Source organism: Mesoplodon bidens (assembly GCF_964165515.1).
Source record: "Mesoplodon bidens genome assembly, chromosome: 7".
NCBI lineage: Eukaryota > Metazoa > Chordata > Mammalia > Artiodactyla > Ziphiidae > Mesoplodon > Mesoplodon bidens.
The window spans coordinates 38,300,982-38,316,339 of NC_138164.1; the positions used below are offsets into that span (position 1 = coordinate 38,300,982).

General features: G+C 39.4%; 1 protein-coding gene and 1 pseudogene across 2 annotated transcripts in view; one reads left to right on the forward strand and one right to left on the reverse strand.

The window, feature by feature from the left end:
- The first annotated feature begins 850 nt into the window (after positions 1-850).
- Positions 851-2,202, forward strand: LOC308620220 (ferritin heavy chain-like; annotated as a pseudogene). The gene has a single exon. The product of its transcript is annotated as a ferritin heavy chain-like (transcript).
- A 4,076-nt stretch (positions 2,203-6,278) lies between these two features.
- The window catches only part of LOC308620764 (BCL-6 corepressor-like), a gene marked incomplete at its 3' end in the record, with an annotated part of 48,354 nt that continues 39,274 nt past the window's right edge, over positions 6,279-15,358 (reverse strand). Inside the window, exon 7 of the mRNA XM_081240675.1 lies at positions 6,279-6,282. Within this exon, the coding sequence (XP_081096801.1) occupies positions 6,279-6,282 (4 nt within the window). The remainder of the gene's footprint in view (positions 6,283-15,358) is intronic.

Here is a 15,358-nt window from a genome sequence, read left to right on the forward strand (position 1 = left end):
GAGAAACACCATTATCACCCCTTAGTATACATAGAACCATTCAATAGTATTATTTTAATATTTGAAGAGTAAAGTTGTCCAGATAAATTAATTATTAAATGATCTTGGGACATAAGGAGAAAATGTCCTACAAAATCAAGATTTCTTCTATTTAAATAGATTCTTCCAGTGAAGCCTACAATGGACTATTCCAAGGAAATTTTTGAAAGATTGCAATTATATTAAGACTAAACACTGGTGTTAAGCAAACATAGAATACAATTTTATCTCACTGAGAAACTGAGCATGTAGTTCTTTTCCATCTCTAATGTATGATCCTATCATTAACATCAACTTATCAAATAGACATTGTTATTATTCTATTTCTTTACAGACTCAACAATTAAATGCCTCTAAAATTGCTTAGATAAGTGTACAAAGTGACAGTTGATATTTGATCCTTTGCTTCCTTCATAAACAATGATTATAGCACAGCATGAGCTTTCAAAGAGAAATAAAGGGACCCCCCAAAAAAGTACATTAGTCAAAGTCATGGTAATAAAACTGTAAGTGAAAACAGCTATTTTATCCAAAAACTTTAAAACCATTGAGAGCACTTAAAACAGTCCATCACTCTTTCTTGTACCTTGAGAACAGAGACCATGTCTGATTCTTCTGTGTATCTCCAGAGTCAAACACAAAATATTATTACACATATTTGGAATACTGTCTAGAAATGGCTGTTGAATTAATTAATTATAAATACCTAGATTGGTCTTATGTCTTCCACTATAACATCCTTAACTTCTAAGAAAATATTGACTTTTTAATATCATATACATGTGTAATATCTTATACGTATTTACTGGAGACAAGAAAGGGAGAAAAACAGTAGTTTTTTGTTTTGTTTTGTTTTGGTCTGCTTCTCCACTAGAATACAAACCTCATGGGAACAGACTTTGTCTCTCTGTTACTAATATATGCCCAAATCCCATACCAGTGCCTGGGCCATATTAAGTAATCAATAAATATTTACTGAATGAATGAATGAAAGATAATTTGAGATCAATGGTATTTCCTACCACTGTGGCTCATTCCATACAACATAATTGAGGCGTTACAAAAAATGCTTGCTGAGTGGCAGTGAAAGGACAAATGAGGCTGGAGGGGATAAATACATCCACACAGTTAAGCTCTTTCTCTAAGAATACACCTAAGCCTTTTGTTTTCTGACAAACAAAAGAGAAGTCTGCACTTACCCAAGACGAAGGAAATTGCTAAATCACGTGAAAGGGACTCCGAGACAGGTACCGCAGGCCCCGCGGCTTCGCCTTCACCTTGGCCTTCACACCCACCATGCTGCCCGCGCCGCCCTCACAGGTGCGCCAGAGCTACCACGCCGACTGCGAGGCCGCCGTCAACAGTCATTTCACCCTGGAGCTCCACGCCTCTTTCGTGGGCCTGGCCGCGGCCTTTTACCTCCACCGCGACGACGTGGCCTTGAAACACTTCAGCCGGTTCTTCCTGCGCCACTGTGGGCCCAGGGCCTGAAGCGCCTGCAGAACCAGCGCGGGGGGCCGCCTCAACTTCCAAGACATCAGGAAGCCAGTCAGTGACGAGTGCAAGAGCGGCCTCAAGGCCATGAAGTGCGCCTTGTTCCTGGAGAAGCAAGTGGTCGACCCGGAGCCTGCTCCACTGCACCAGCTGGCCACCGACAAGTGCGACCCCCACCTGCTCCACTTCCTGGCAACTCACTACCTCAGCCAGTAGGTGGCGCTCATCAGACAGCTGGAGGGTCATGTCACCACCCTGAGCATGATGGGGGCCCCAGACGTCGAGCTGGCAGGGTAACTCTTTGACAAGCTCACCCTGGGCGACAGCGACAAGAAGAACTGAGCCTGGACTGGACTTCCCCAGAGCCACGGGGTGACCAGAGCCCTGGTCACCATGCCTGCCATGCAGACGGCAAGAGTGCCCTTGCAGAAGAAGTTCACTTAAGTTTTGGTTCTGTTTTTTTTTTGGCAACAAGGGCAGGACTCTCTTTTCCTGGACTTTATCACTTAAGTTTTTTTCTTCCAGTTTTTCCATTTCTTCCAATAAAGTTATTGGTTCATAAATAAATAAAGGTCTCTGGTTGATTCATGTGGGCAAATCTCTCATTTTTTAAGTTTTAAAACAGGTATCCAGGAGTTTCTGAACACAGCCATACCCCAACCAGATGCAGCTCAGGATCTCCATAGTGGGAGGGAGAAGGTGTTCCGTGGGGCCCTGGAAAACACAAAATCAGTCTTCCCCTTATAAATAATGTAGGTATATGGGGGTAGACTGGGGTGGCGTGGGGTGAGGTAGGGGTACCTGGTGAATGTGGGTGCATGTGCATAGTGAAAGTATAGAACCATAGCCTGAAAATCATGATTGCAGTTGCCTCTGGGGAACAAGTGAAGGGAATGGGATTGGGCAGGAATTAAAATAAAGGGTGTCTTCAGTTTCACCTGACATGTTTATGTGCATTAATTATGCAAATACTAATGGTTAAGTATGAGTAGCAGGATGGGGGGTGGAGGGGTTTGGAAGTCTGAATGGTGGAGTATCTCTTTGACAAGTTCACTCTGGGCAACAGTGATAATGGAAAAATGAGTGTTAGGCTGTCTTGCTCAGAAACACGGAGGTGACCTCCCATGGTCACCAATGCCTGGCATGCATGTTGTAATAACAAAACATCCACTTATATATGTTTTCTTTCTTTGTATCATATGTATATATGCATGCTTGTGTGTGTGTGTGTGTGTATACATATATATATGTATAAACATATATATATATATATATATATATATATATATATATATATATATATATATATATTTTTTAACTCCAACAAGCAGCAGAGCTCATTTTGAAGTTCATTAGGAAGACGCCCTTTGTTGAAAAGCAGTTCGGCGATCACATTACTGGAAATGATATAGCTGCTTCCTAGACCTTTCCTGAGCCTGGCTGTATTTCTGCCCTTGGGTTTCACATATCCAACTTTGATTTAGTTTTTGTTATTTGCTACCAAGAGAACCTAAGCTAATATGTCCTATTATCAACACACTTTTACCAGCCTCCACTGTATTTACACTAGAGTAAATAGCTCTTCTAAGGTAGTAAATGACATTTTTCCCTTTATCCCTACTACAGAGTCCACTGAAAGGAAAAAGGATCAAGGGTGGAAGGGATCAAATAAGAACAATTTCCCGAATGGAAATACAGAATACTGAAGCCTGCTACCATATGCATCTCTTCTCACCTAAAAGTGTTTTCCTCATAATTTACAGAATTTTAATTCCTTAGATCAACCTTCCCAAGACTGTGTTCAGTATCAGCCAGTGCCTCAAAAACATTCACAAGTGTTCAGTGGAAAACTTGTATTAATCGAATTAGCAGGATTTTTTGTTTTGTTTTTTCAGTTTTTGTTTATTCTAGGAATTTTATCTCTGATGTAAAAAATATACATTTTGAATGTATAACGTGGGGATAAAATATTCAGTGTTTCCCAAACATTCTGATCATGGGATTCTTTTTCTACCAAATCTCACAGAACAGTATTCCAAAGAAAATAGCTTTGGAAACAACGTTAAAAGGTCCCACTGTGGGCTTCTCTGGTGGCGCAGCGGTTAAGAATCCATCTGCCAATGCAGGGGACATGGGTTTGATCCTTGGTCTGGGAAGATCCCACATGCCGCAGAGCAACTAAGCCCATGTGCCACACTACTGAGCCTGTGCTCTAGAGCCCACAAGCCACAACTACTGAAGCCTGTGCACCTAGAGCCCATGCTCCGCAACAAGAGAAGCCAGCAAAATGAAAAGCCCATGCACCACAATGAAGAATAGCCCCCACTTGCCGCAACTGGAGAAAGCCCGCATGCAGCAACAAAGTCCCAACGCAGCCAAAAAATAAAATAATATAAAAATAAAGTAAAAAAAAAAAAATAGGGCCCTTCGTGTGTTGTTCCAGAAGCACATACCTGGTAGCTAAACCTCATTCACTTTCACTTAGAGGTCATTATGAGGAACGGGAACCTTTGCTGTGAAGGTTTCAGCACAGTAAGCTTTAGACAGTAAGTGTAATGCAGGGCCCTCACCATGACAGTGGGTAGGTATCACACACATCCATTTTGTTTCCTGATAGGTAACTCCCAACACTGTATTTTTCCATCTGTTCTAATTTACATTTCTAAATGAATGGTCTCTGGGAATGATAACATTGATGTTTCTCCAGCACTTATATCAAAGTCAAGAGAAAGTTTAAGGCTGCTAAGTAGTTTATATTCTTCACCTCCCTCTACCTATGTATTCATCTCACCAGCAGCAGAATTCTTCATTTATTTTCCAGACTAGATGGCTGAATTTTGGTCAGTAATACACCTTTTGGTCAAAAACAGTCTGTGCCTGCATCTTTTTGAAAATAAGATGACTGTTCCTCTCACCAAAGCATGCTGAAATTTCTCAGAATTCAGACATTTAACTATAAGAAAAGAAATAAGGCATACATACTACAAAACATTGTATTAATGAAGTCCAAGATTGTTAAATAAATATATAATAAGTAATGTGTTTAATGTGTAGCATGTTTTTCCTCCAGTAGAGATGATCAACATTATTCACATCATTATTTGATTTTTGAATGAGCACCTTATGGCAATGCATTCCTCTTTAGGTTCAATGCAGGACTTATCAAGTTTCTCTCCAGCCCTAAAATACATGCTGCAATTCTATAAATTGAAACTGCATTATTCCCAAACAATATAGTGGGCATGAGACAATATCAAAAATCTTGTATATTTTTAAAATTTAAATGTGTTCCCACAACAACCCTTAGGTATCAATTCTCATGACACCTCCACTGAATTTGATAAGGTGTCTATTTTATTCCCAGGCAGATTCAGCGTAATACAAAACTATTATTTTCTCAATATGAGAAATATTCTATCACATTAATACACGATTATATAAGGCTGGAAAATAAGAAGGTGATTAAAGCAAGCTTCTCAACAAGAATACTATTTCAGTCTGGCCCATCTTATTAACCACAACTTTCATTTGTCTACTGTTTGGCTGATTAATTCGATTCAACAGGCATTTACTCTTTTTTTTAAAATAAAGTCCAATATTCTCGACTGTTTATTCTATTTTATTTTATTTTATTTATTTATTGGCTGCGTTGGGTCTTCATTGTTGCGCATGGGCTTTCTCTAGTGGTGGCGAGCAGGGGCTACTCTTCGTTGCACTGTGCAGGCTTCTCATTGTGGTGGCTTCTCGTTGCAGAGCAGGGGCTCTATGCATGTGGGCTTCAGTAGTTGCAGCACATGGGCCCTACAGGGCATGGGCTTCATTAGTTGCAGCATGTGGGCTCAGTAGTTGCGGTGCACGGGCTCTAAGGTGTGTGAACTTCAGTAATTGCGACTCACGGGCTCTAGAGCGCAGGCTCAGTAGTGTGGCGCCCAGGCTTAGCAGCTTCGCGGCATGTGGGATCTTTCCAGACCAGGGCTCAAACCCGTGTCCCTGCACTGGCAGGTGGATTCTTAACCACAGCACCACCAGGGAAGTCCCAAGCATTTATTCTTTTTTTTGTTGTTGTTTTTTTTGTTTTTTTTTGTTTTTTTTGCGGTAGGCGGGCCTCTCACTGTTGTGGCCTCTCCCCTTGCAGAGCACAGGCTCCGGACGCGCAGGCTCAGCAGCCATGGCTCACGGGCCTAGCCGCTCTGCGGCATGTGGGATCTTCCCAGACCGGGGCACGAACCCGTGTCCCCTGCATCGGCAGGCGGACTCTCAACCACTGCGCCACCAGGGAAGCCCCCAAGCATTTATTCTTAATAAATGAGTTTGTGCTGGGGAATCAAAGCTAAATAAGACATGTACTTGGTCCAGTTAAACTAAATATATTAGCACTTTGCCAATTTTCTAAGAGGAAAATACAAGTCCAATATGAGGTTATTTTAATAAACAATTAAATCAATAGTATAGCTAGGGAGTGTTTTCATTTATTACTCTCCATTTTAGCTTTATAAAGAGGTATGCTACCCAGTCGTTCAACAAACTCACAAATGGGAATGCAGCAATTTTTAATAAGTATGAGAAATAATGTAGGCCAGCTATTCCTCTCTGAATGGTGGACTCTAAATGAATCTAAAGCATCATCAAAAAAAGTAAAATAAATCAAAAACAAATGAAGCATCATCATAATGACCATCATCTGGGTAAATTATGCTGTCGAAATAACATGTTAAGGAACTTCCTCTTCCTAATAATAAGGAATGTTACCTGATGGAGAGAGAGAATTTGGGGAAGAGCAATAATACAACATGATCAACAGATTAAATTTTAGCAAACAAGGACACTCATTTGTTTACATATTTTACACTGCTGTTGCCTACAGACAGAGGAGGCACCTGAAGGTATATTTTACTAGTGTGGGTCACATAGGAGTCTTCTAAGGAACTGGTTTAAAAACATCATTCCAAAACTAGTAAAAAAAAAAAAAAGTTATTTCCACTGTAGATTTGAACCTGTAAGTAATCTATAGGTAAATGTAATCTAAAAAATATTAGGGCAGCCTTAATGGCAGTGCTTTATATAAGAAAGAAACACATACTTGCTGAAAGCTTTTACAGCATCACTAGCTTGCATCCAATAATAAAAACAGCCTACACTTTTTATTTTTACATCTTTATTGGAGTATAATTGCTTTACAATTTGGTGTTAGTTTCTGCTTTATAACAAAGTGAATCAGTTATACATATACATATGTTCCCATATCTCTTCCCTCTTGTGTCTCCCTCCCTCCCACCCTCCCTATCCCACCCCTCTAGGTGGTCCCAAAGCACCAAGCTGATCTCCCTGTGCTACGCAGCTGCTTCCCACTAGCTATCTATTTTACGTTTGGTAATGTATACATGTCCATGCCACTCTCTCACCTTGTCACAGCTTACCCTTCCCCCTCCCCATATCCTCAAGTCCATTCTCTAGGTCGTCTGTGTCTTTATTCCTGTCTTACCCCTAGGTTCTTCATGACATTTTTTTTCTTAGATTCCATATATATGTGTTAGCATACGGTATTTGTCTTTCTCTTTCTGACTTACTTCACTCTGCATGACAGACTCTAGGTCCATCCGCCTCACTACAAATAATTCAATTTCGTTTCTTTTTATGGCTGAGTAATATTCCATTGTATATATGTGTCACACCTTCTTTATCCATTCATCTGATGATGGAAACTTAGGTTGTTTCCATCTCCTGGCTATTGTAAATAGAGCTGCAATGAACATTTTGGTACATGACTCTTTTTGAATTTACGGATTTTGAATTATGGTTTATGGTACATGCCCAATAGTGGGATTGCTGGGTCATATGGTAGTTCTATTTGTAGTTTTTTAAGGAACCTCCATACTGCTCTCCATAGTGGCTGTACCAATTCACATTCCCACCAGCAGTGCAAGAGTGTTCCCTTTTCTCCACACCCTCTCCAGCATTTATTGTTTCTAGATTTTTTGATGATGGCCATTCTGACTGGTGTCAGATGATATCTCATTGTAGTTTTGATTTGCATTTCTCTAATGATTAAAGATGTGGAGCATTCTTTCATGTGTTTGTTGGCAGTCTGTATATCTTCTGTGGAGAAATGTCTATTTAGGTCTTCTGCTCATTTTTGGATTGGGTTGTTTGTTTTTTTGGTATTGAGCTCCATGAGCTGCTTGTAAATTTTGTAGATTAATCCTTTGTCAGTTGCTTCATTTGCAAATATTTTCTCCCATTCTGAGGGTTGTCTTTTGGTCTTATTTATGGTTTCCTTTGCTGTGCAAAAGCTTTGAAGTTTCATTAGGTCCCATTTGTTTATTTTCGTTTTGATTTCCATTTCTCTAGGAGGTGGGTCTAAAAGGATCTTGCTGTGATTTATGTCATAGAGTGTTCTGCCTATGTTTTCCTCTAAGAGTTCGATAGTTTCTGGCCTTACATTTAGGTCTTTAATCCATTTTGAGCTTATTTTTGTGTATGGTGTTAGGGAGTGATCTAATCTCATACTTTTACATGCATGTACCTGTCCAGTTTTCCCAGCACCACTTATTGAAGAGACTGTCCTTTCTCCACTATACATTCCTGCCCCCTTTATCAAAGATAAGGTGACCGTATGTGTGTTGGTTTATCTCTGGGCTTTCTATTCTGTTCCATTGATCTATCTTTCTGTTTTTGTGCCAGTACAATAGTGTCTTGATTACTGTAGCTTTGTAGTATAGTCTGAAGTCAGGGAGCCTGATTCCTCCAGCTCCATTTTTCGTTCTCAAGATTGATTCGGCTATTCGGGGTCTTTTGTGTTTCCATACAAATTGTGAAATTTTTTGTTCTAGTTCTGTGAAAAATGCCAGTGGTAGGTGGATAGGGATTGCACTGAATCTGTAGATAGCTTTGGGTAGTAGAGTCATTTTCACAGTGTTGATTCTTCTAATCCAAGAACATGGTATATCTCTCCATCTATTTGTATCATCTTTAATTTTTGACTCTTAATGGACATTTGGTTTGTTTTCAGTTTGTGCTAATGCAAATCATGGACAGGAATCCTGCTGTACCTGTTATTCTGGTGCATTTACACAGGGCGGGGGTGAGGGCTGCTGGCTCACAGGCTATTTATATACCTTCAGGTGATGGAGAGGGCTAAATGCTTTCCAAAGTAGTTGTGTCGATTTATACTCCAGTATAAACAGGGTAGAAGATTCCCATAGTACTTCAGGTCTACAATACCTGATACTACCAGACTTTTTATTTATGTATTTGTCAATCTGATTGACATGTAGTTTCCTTGGTTTTGACTCACTTTTCACTTATTACTTAATGAAGTCGTACACTTTTCTGTGTTTACTGGCTGTATGGATTTCCTTTTTTATGAGGTTTACATCAACTATTGTTATTTTTATTATTATTTTTATTATTATTATTATTTTTATTTTTTTTTCCATTTTTTTTTAAGTTTATTTATTTATTTTTTTAATTAGTTTCTGCTTTATAACAAAGTGAATCAGTCATACATATACATCTGTTCCCACATCCCTTCCCTCATGCATCTCCCTCCCTCCCACCCTCCCCATCCCACCCCTCCAGGCGGTCACAAAGCACCGAGCTGATCTCCCTGTGCTCTGCGGCTGCTTCCCACTATCTATCTACCTTACGTTTGGTAGTGTATACACGTCCATGCCTCTCTTTCGCCTTGTCACAGCCCACCCTTCCCCCTCCCCATATCCTCAAGTCCATTCTCAAGTAGGTCTGCGTCTTCATTCCCGTTTTGCCCCTAGGTTCTTCATGACATTTTTTTTTTAAATTCCGTATATATGTGTTAGCATACGGTATTTGTCTTTCTCTTTCTGACTAACTTCACTCTGTATGACAGACTCTAGGTCTATCCACCTCATTACAAATAGCTCAGTTTCGTTTCTTTTTATGGCTGAGTAATATTCCATTGTATATATGTGCCACATCTTCTTTATCCATTCATCTGATGATGGACACTTAGGTTGTTTCCAGCTCCGGGCTATTGTGAATAGAGCTGCAATGAACATTTTGGTACATGTCTCTTTTGGAATTATGGTTTTCTCAGGGTATATGCCCAGTAGTGGGATTGCTGGGTCATATGGTAGTTCTATTTGTAGTTTTTTAAGGAACCTCCATACCGTTCTCCATAGTGGCTGTACCAATTCACATTCCCACCAGCAGTGCAAGAGTGTTCCCTTTTCTCCACACCCTCTCCAGCATTTATTGTTTCTAGATTTCTTTTTTTTTTTTTAATTAGTTTCTGCTTTATAACAAAGTGAATCAGTCATACATATACATCTGTTCCCACATCCCTTCCCTCATGCATCTCCCTCCCTCCCACCCTCCCCATCCCACCCCTCCAGGCGGTCACAAAGCACCGAGCTGATCTCCCTGTGCTCTGCGGCTGCTTCCCACTATCTATCTACCTTACGTTTGGTAGTGTATATATGTCCATGCCTCTCTTTCGCTTTGTCACAGCTTACTCTTCCCCCTCCCCATATCCTCAAGTCCATTCTCAAGTAGGTCTGTGTCTTTATTCCTGTTTTACCCCTAGGTTCTTCATGACATTTTTTTTTTAAATTCCGTATATATGTGTTAGCATACGGTATTTGTCTTTCTCTTTCTGACTAACTTCACTCTGTATGACAGACTCTAGGTCTATCCACCTCATTACAAATAGCTCAGTTTCGTTTCTTTTTATGGCTGAGTAATATTCCATTGTATATATGTGCCACATCTTCTTTATCCATTCATCCGATGATGGACACTTAGGTTGTTTCCAGCTCCGGGCTATTGTGAATAGAGCTGCAATGAACATTTTGGTACATGTCTCTTTTGGAATTATGGTTTTCTCAGGGTATATGCCCAGTAGTGGGATTGCTGGGTCATATGGTAGTTCTATTTGTAGTTTTTTAAGGAACCTCCATACCGTTCTCCATAGTGGCTGTACCAATTCACATTCCCACCAGCAGTGCAAGAGTGTTCCCTTTTCTCCACACCCTCTCCAGCATTTATTGTTTCTAGATTCCTTGATGATGGCCATTCTGACTGGTGTGAGATGATATCTCATTGTAGTTTTGATTTGCATTTCTCTAATGATTAATGATGTTGAGCATTCTTTCATGTGTTTGTTGGCAGTCTGTATATCTTCTTTGGAGAAATGCCTATTTAAGTCTTCTGCCCATTTTTGGATTGGGTTGTCTGTTTTTTTGCTATTGAGCTGCATGAGCTGTTTATAAATTTTGGAGATTAATCCTTTGTCAGTTGCTTCATTTGCAAATATTTTCTCCCATTCTGAGGGTTGTCTTTTGGTCTTCTTTATGGTTTCCTTTGCTGTGCAAAAGCTTTGAAGTTTCATTAGGTCCCATTTGTTTATCTTTGTTTTTATTTCCATTTCTCTAGGAGGTGGGTCAAAAAGGATCTTGCTGTGATTTATGTCATAGAGTGTTCTACCTATGTTTTCCTCTAAGAGTTTGATAGTTTCTGGCCTTACATTTAAGTCTTTAATCCATTTTGAGCTTATTTTTGTGTATGGTGCTAGGGAATGATCTAATCTCAAACTTTTACATGTCCCTGTCCAGTTTTCCCAGCACCACTTATTGAAGAGGCTGTCCTTTCTCCACTGTACATTCCTGCCTCCTTTATCAAAGATAAGTTGGCCATATGTGCGTGGGTTTATCTCTGGGCTTTCTATCCTGATCCACTGATCTATCTTTCTGTGTTTATGCCAGTACCAGACTGTCTTAATTACTGTAGCTTTGTAGTATAGTCTGAAGTCAGGGAGCCTGATTCCTCCAGCTCCGTTTTTCGTTCTCAAGATTGCTTTAGCTATTCGGGGCCTTTTGTTTTTCCAAACAAATTTTGAAATTTTTTGTTCTAGTTCTGTGAAAAATGCCATTGGTAGTTTGATAGGGATTGCATTGAATCTGTAGATTGCTTTGGGTAGTAGAGTCATTTTCACAATATTGATTCTTCCAATCCAGGAGCATGGTATATCTCTCCATCTATTTGTATCATCTTTAATTTCTTTCATCAGTGTCTTATAGTTTTCTGCATACAGGTCTTTTGTCTCCTTAGGTAGGTTTATTCCTAGATATTTTATTCTTTTTGTTGCGATGGTAAATGGGAGTGTTTTCTTGATTTCATTTTCAGATTTTTCATCATTAGTGTACAGGAATGCCAGAGATTTCTGTACATTAATTTTATATCCTGCTACTTTACCAAATTCATTGATTAGCTCTAGTAGTTTTTCGGTAGCATCTTTAGGATTCTCTATGTATAGTATCATGTCATCTGCAAACAGTGACAGCTTTACTTCTTCTGTTCCAATTTGGATTCCTTTTATTTCCTTTTCTTCTCTGATTGCTGTGGCTAAAACTTCCAAAACTATGTTGAATAAGAGTGGTGAGAGTGGGCAGCCTTGTCTTGTTCCTGATCTTAGTGGAAATGGTTTCAGTTTTTCACCATTGAGGACAATGTTGGCTGTGGGTTTGTCATATATGGCCTTTATTATGTTGAGGAAAGATCCCTCTATACCTACTTTCTGCAGGGTTTTTATCATAAATGGGTGTTGAATTTTGTCGAAAGCTTTCTCTGCATCTATTGAGATGATCATATGGTTTTTCTCCTTCAACTTGTTAATATGGTGTATTACATTGATTGATTTGCGTATATTGAAGAATCCTTGCATTCCTGGGATAAACCCCACTTGATCATGGTGTATGATCCTTTTAATGTGCTCTTGGATTCTGTTTGCTAGTATTTTGTTGAGGATTTTTGCATCTATGTTCATCAGTGATATTGGCCTGTAGTTTTCTTTCTTTGTGACATCCTTGCCTGGTTTTGGTATCAAGGTGATGTCGGCCTCGTAGAATGAGTTTGGGAGTGCTCCTCCCTCTGCTATATTTTGGAAGAGTTTGAGAAGGATAGGTGTTAGCTCTTCTCTAAATGTTTGATAGAATTCACCTGTGAAGCCATCTGGTCCTGGGCTTTTGTTTGATGGAAGATTTTTAATCACAGTTTCAATTTCAGTGCTTGTGATTGGTCTATTCATATTTTCTATTTCTTCCTGAGTCAGTCTTGGCAGGTTGTGCATTTCTAAGAATGTGTCCATTTCTTCCAGGTTGTCCATTTTATTGGAATAGAGTTGCTTATAGTAATCTCTCATAATCTTTTGTATTTCTGCAGTGTCAGTTGTTACTTCTCCTTTTTCATTTCTAATTCTATTGATTTGAGTCTTCTCCCTTTTTTTCTTGATGAGTCTGGCTAATGGTTTGTCAATTTTGTTTATCTTCTCAAAGAACCAGCTTTTAGTTTGGTTGATCTTTGCTATCGTTTCCTTCATTTCTTTTTCATTTATTTCTGATCTGATCTTTATGATTTCTTTCCTTCTGCTAGCTTTGGGGTATTTTTGTTCTTCTTTCTCTAATTGCTTTAGGTGCAGGGTCAGGTTGTTTACTCGAAATGCTTCCTGTTTCTTAAGGTGGGATTGTATTGCTATAAACTTCCCCCTTAGAACTGCTTTTGCTGCGTCCCATAGGTTTTGGGTCGTCGTGTCTCCATTGTCATTTGTTTCTAGGTATTTTTTAATTTCCTCTTTGATTTCTTCAGTGATCACTTCGTTATTGAGTAGTGTATTGTTTAGCCTCCATGTGTTTGTATTTTTTACACATCTTTTCCTGTAATTGATGTCTAGTCTCATAGCATTGTGGTCGGAGAAGATACTTGATACAATTTCAATTTTCTTAAAATTACCGAGGCTTGATTTGTGACCCAAGATATGATCTATCCTGGAGAATGTTCCATGAGCACTTGAGAAAAATGTGTATTCTGTTGTTTTTGGATGGAATGTCCTATAAATATCAACTAAGTCCATCTCGTTTAATGTATCATTTAAAGCTTGTGTTTCCTTATTTATTTTCATTTTGGATGATCTGTCCATTGGTGAAAGTGGGGTGTTAAAGTCCCCTACTATGATTGTGTTACTGTCGATTTCCCCTTTTATGGCTGTTAGTATTTGCCTTATGTATTGAGGTGCTCCTATGTTGGGTGCATAAATATTTACAATTGTTATATCTTCTTCTTGGATCGATCCCTTTATCGTTATGTAGTGTCCTTCCTTGTCTCTTCTAATAGTCTTTATTTTAAAGTCTATTTTGTCTGATATAAGAATTGCTACTCCAGCTTTCTTTTGATTTCCATTTGCATGGAATATCTTTTTCCATCCCTTTACTTTCAATCTGTATGTGTCTCTAGGTCTGAAGTGGGTCTCTTGTAGACAGCATATATATGGGTCTTGTTTTTGTATCCATTCAGCCACTCTGTGTCTTTTGGTGGGAGCATTTAGTCCATTTACATTTAAGGTAATTATTGATATGTATGTTCCTATTCCCATTTCCTTAATTGCTTTGGGTTCGTTATTGTAGGTATATTCCTTCTGTTGTGTTTCTTGCCTAGAGAAGTTCCTTTAGCATTTGTTGTAAAGCTGGTTTGGTGGTGCTGAACTCTCTCAGCTTTTGCTTGTCTGTAAAGGTTTTAATTTCTCCATCAAATCTGAATGAGATCCTTGCTGGGTAGAGTAATCTAGGTTGCAGGTTTCTCTCCTTCATCACTTTAATTATGTCCTGCCACTCCCTTCTGGCTTGTAGGGTTTCTGCTGAGAGATCAGCTGTTAACCTTATGGGGATTCCCTTGTGTGTTATTTGTTGTTTTTGCCTTGCTGCTTTTAATATGATTTCTTTGTGTTTAATTTTTGACAGTTTGATTAATATGTGTCTTGGTGTATTTCTCCTTGGATTTATTCTGTATGGGACTCTCTGTGCCTCCTGGACTTGATTAACTATTTCCTTTCCCAAATTAGGGAAGTTTTCAACTATAATCTCTTCAAATATTTTCTCAGTCCCTTTCTTTTTCTCTTCTTCTTCTGGAACCCCTATAATTCGAATGTTGGTGCGTTTAATGTTGTCCCAGAGATCTCTGAGACTCTCCTCTGTTCTTTTCATTCTTTTTTCTTTATTTTGCTCTGCATCAGTTATTTCCACTATTTTATCTTCCACCTCACTTATCCGTTCTTCTGCCTCAGTTATTCTGCTATTGATCCCATCTAGAGTATTTTTCATTTCATTTATTGTGTTTTTAATCGATGCTTGATTCATCTTTAGTTCTTCTAGGTCCTTGTTAACTGTTTCTTGCATGTTGTCTATTCTATTTCCAAGATTATGGATCATGGAAATAGAATCTTGGATCAGCTTTACTATCATTATTCTGAATTCTTTTTCAGGTAGACTGCCTATTACCTCTTCATTTGTTAGGTCTGGTAGGTGTTTATCTTGCTCCTTCACCTGCTGTGTGTTTTTCTGCCTTCTCATTTTGCTTATGTTACTGTGTTTGGGGTCTCCTTTTTGCCGGCTGCAGATTCGTAGTTCCCGTTGTTTTTGGTGTCTGACCCCAGTGGCTAAGGTTGTTTCAGTAGGTTGTGTAGGCTTCCTGGTGGGGGGGACTAATTCCTGTGCTCTGGTGGTTGAGGCTCGATCTTGTCTTTCTGGTGGACAGGTCCACGTCTGGTGGTGTGTTTTGGGGTGCCTATGGCCTTATTATGTTTTTAGGTAGCCTCTCTGCTAATGGGTGGGGTTGTGTTCCTGCCTTGCTAGTTGCTTGGCATAGGGTGACCTGCACTGTAGCTTGCTGGTCGTTGACTGAAGCTGGGTGCTGGTGTTGGGATGGAGATCTCTGGGAGATTTTCGCTGCTTGATATTATGTGGAGCTGGGAGGTCTCTTGTGGACCCGTGTCCTGAAGTTGGCTCTCCCACTTCAGAGGCAC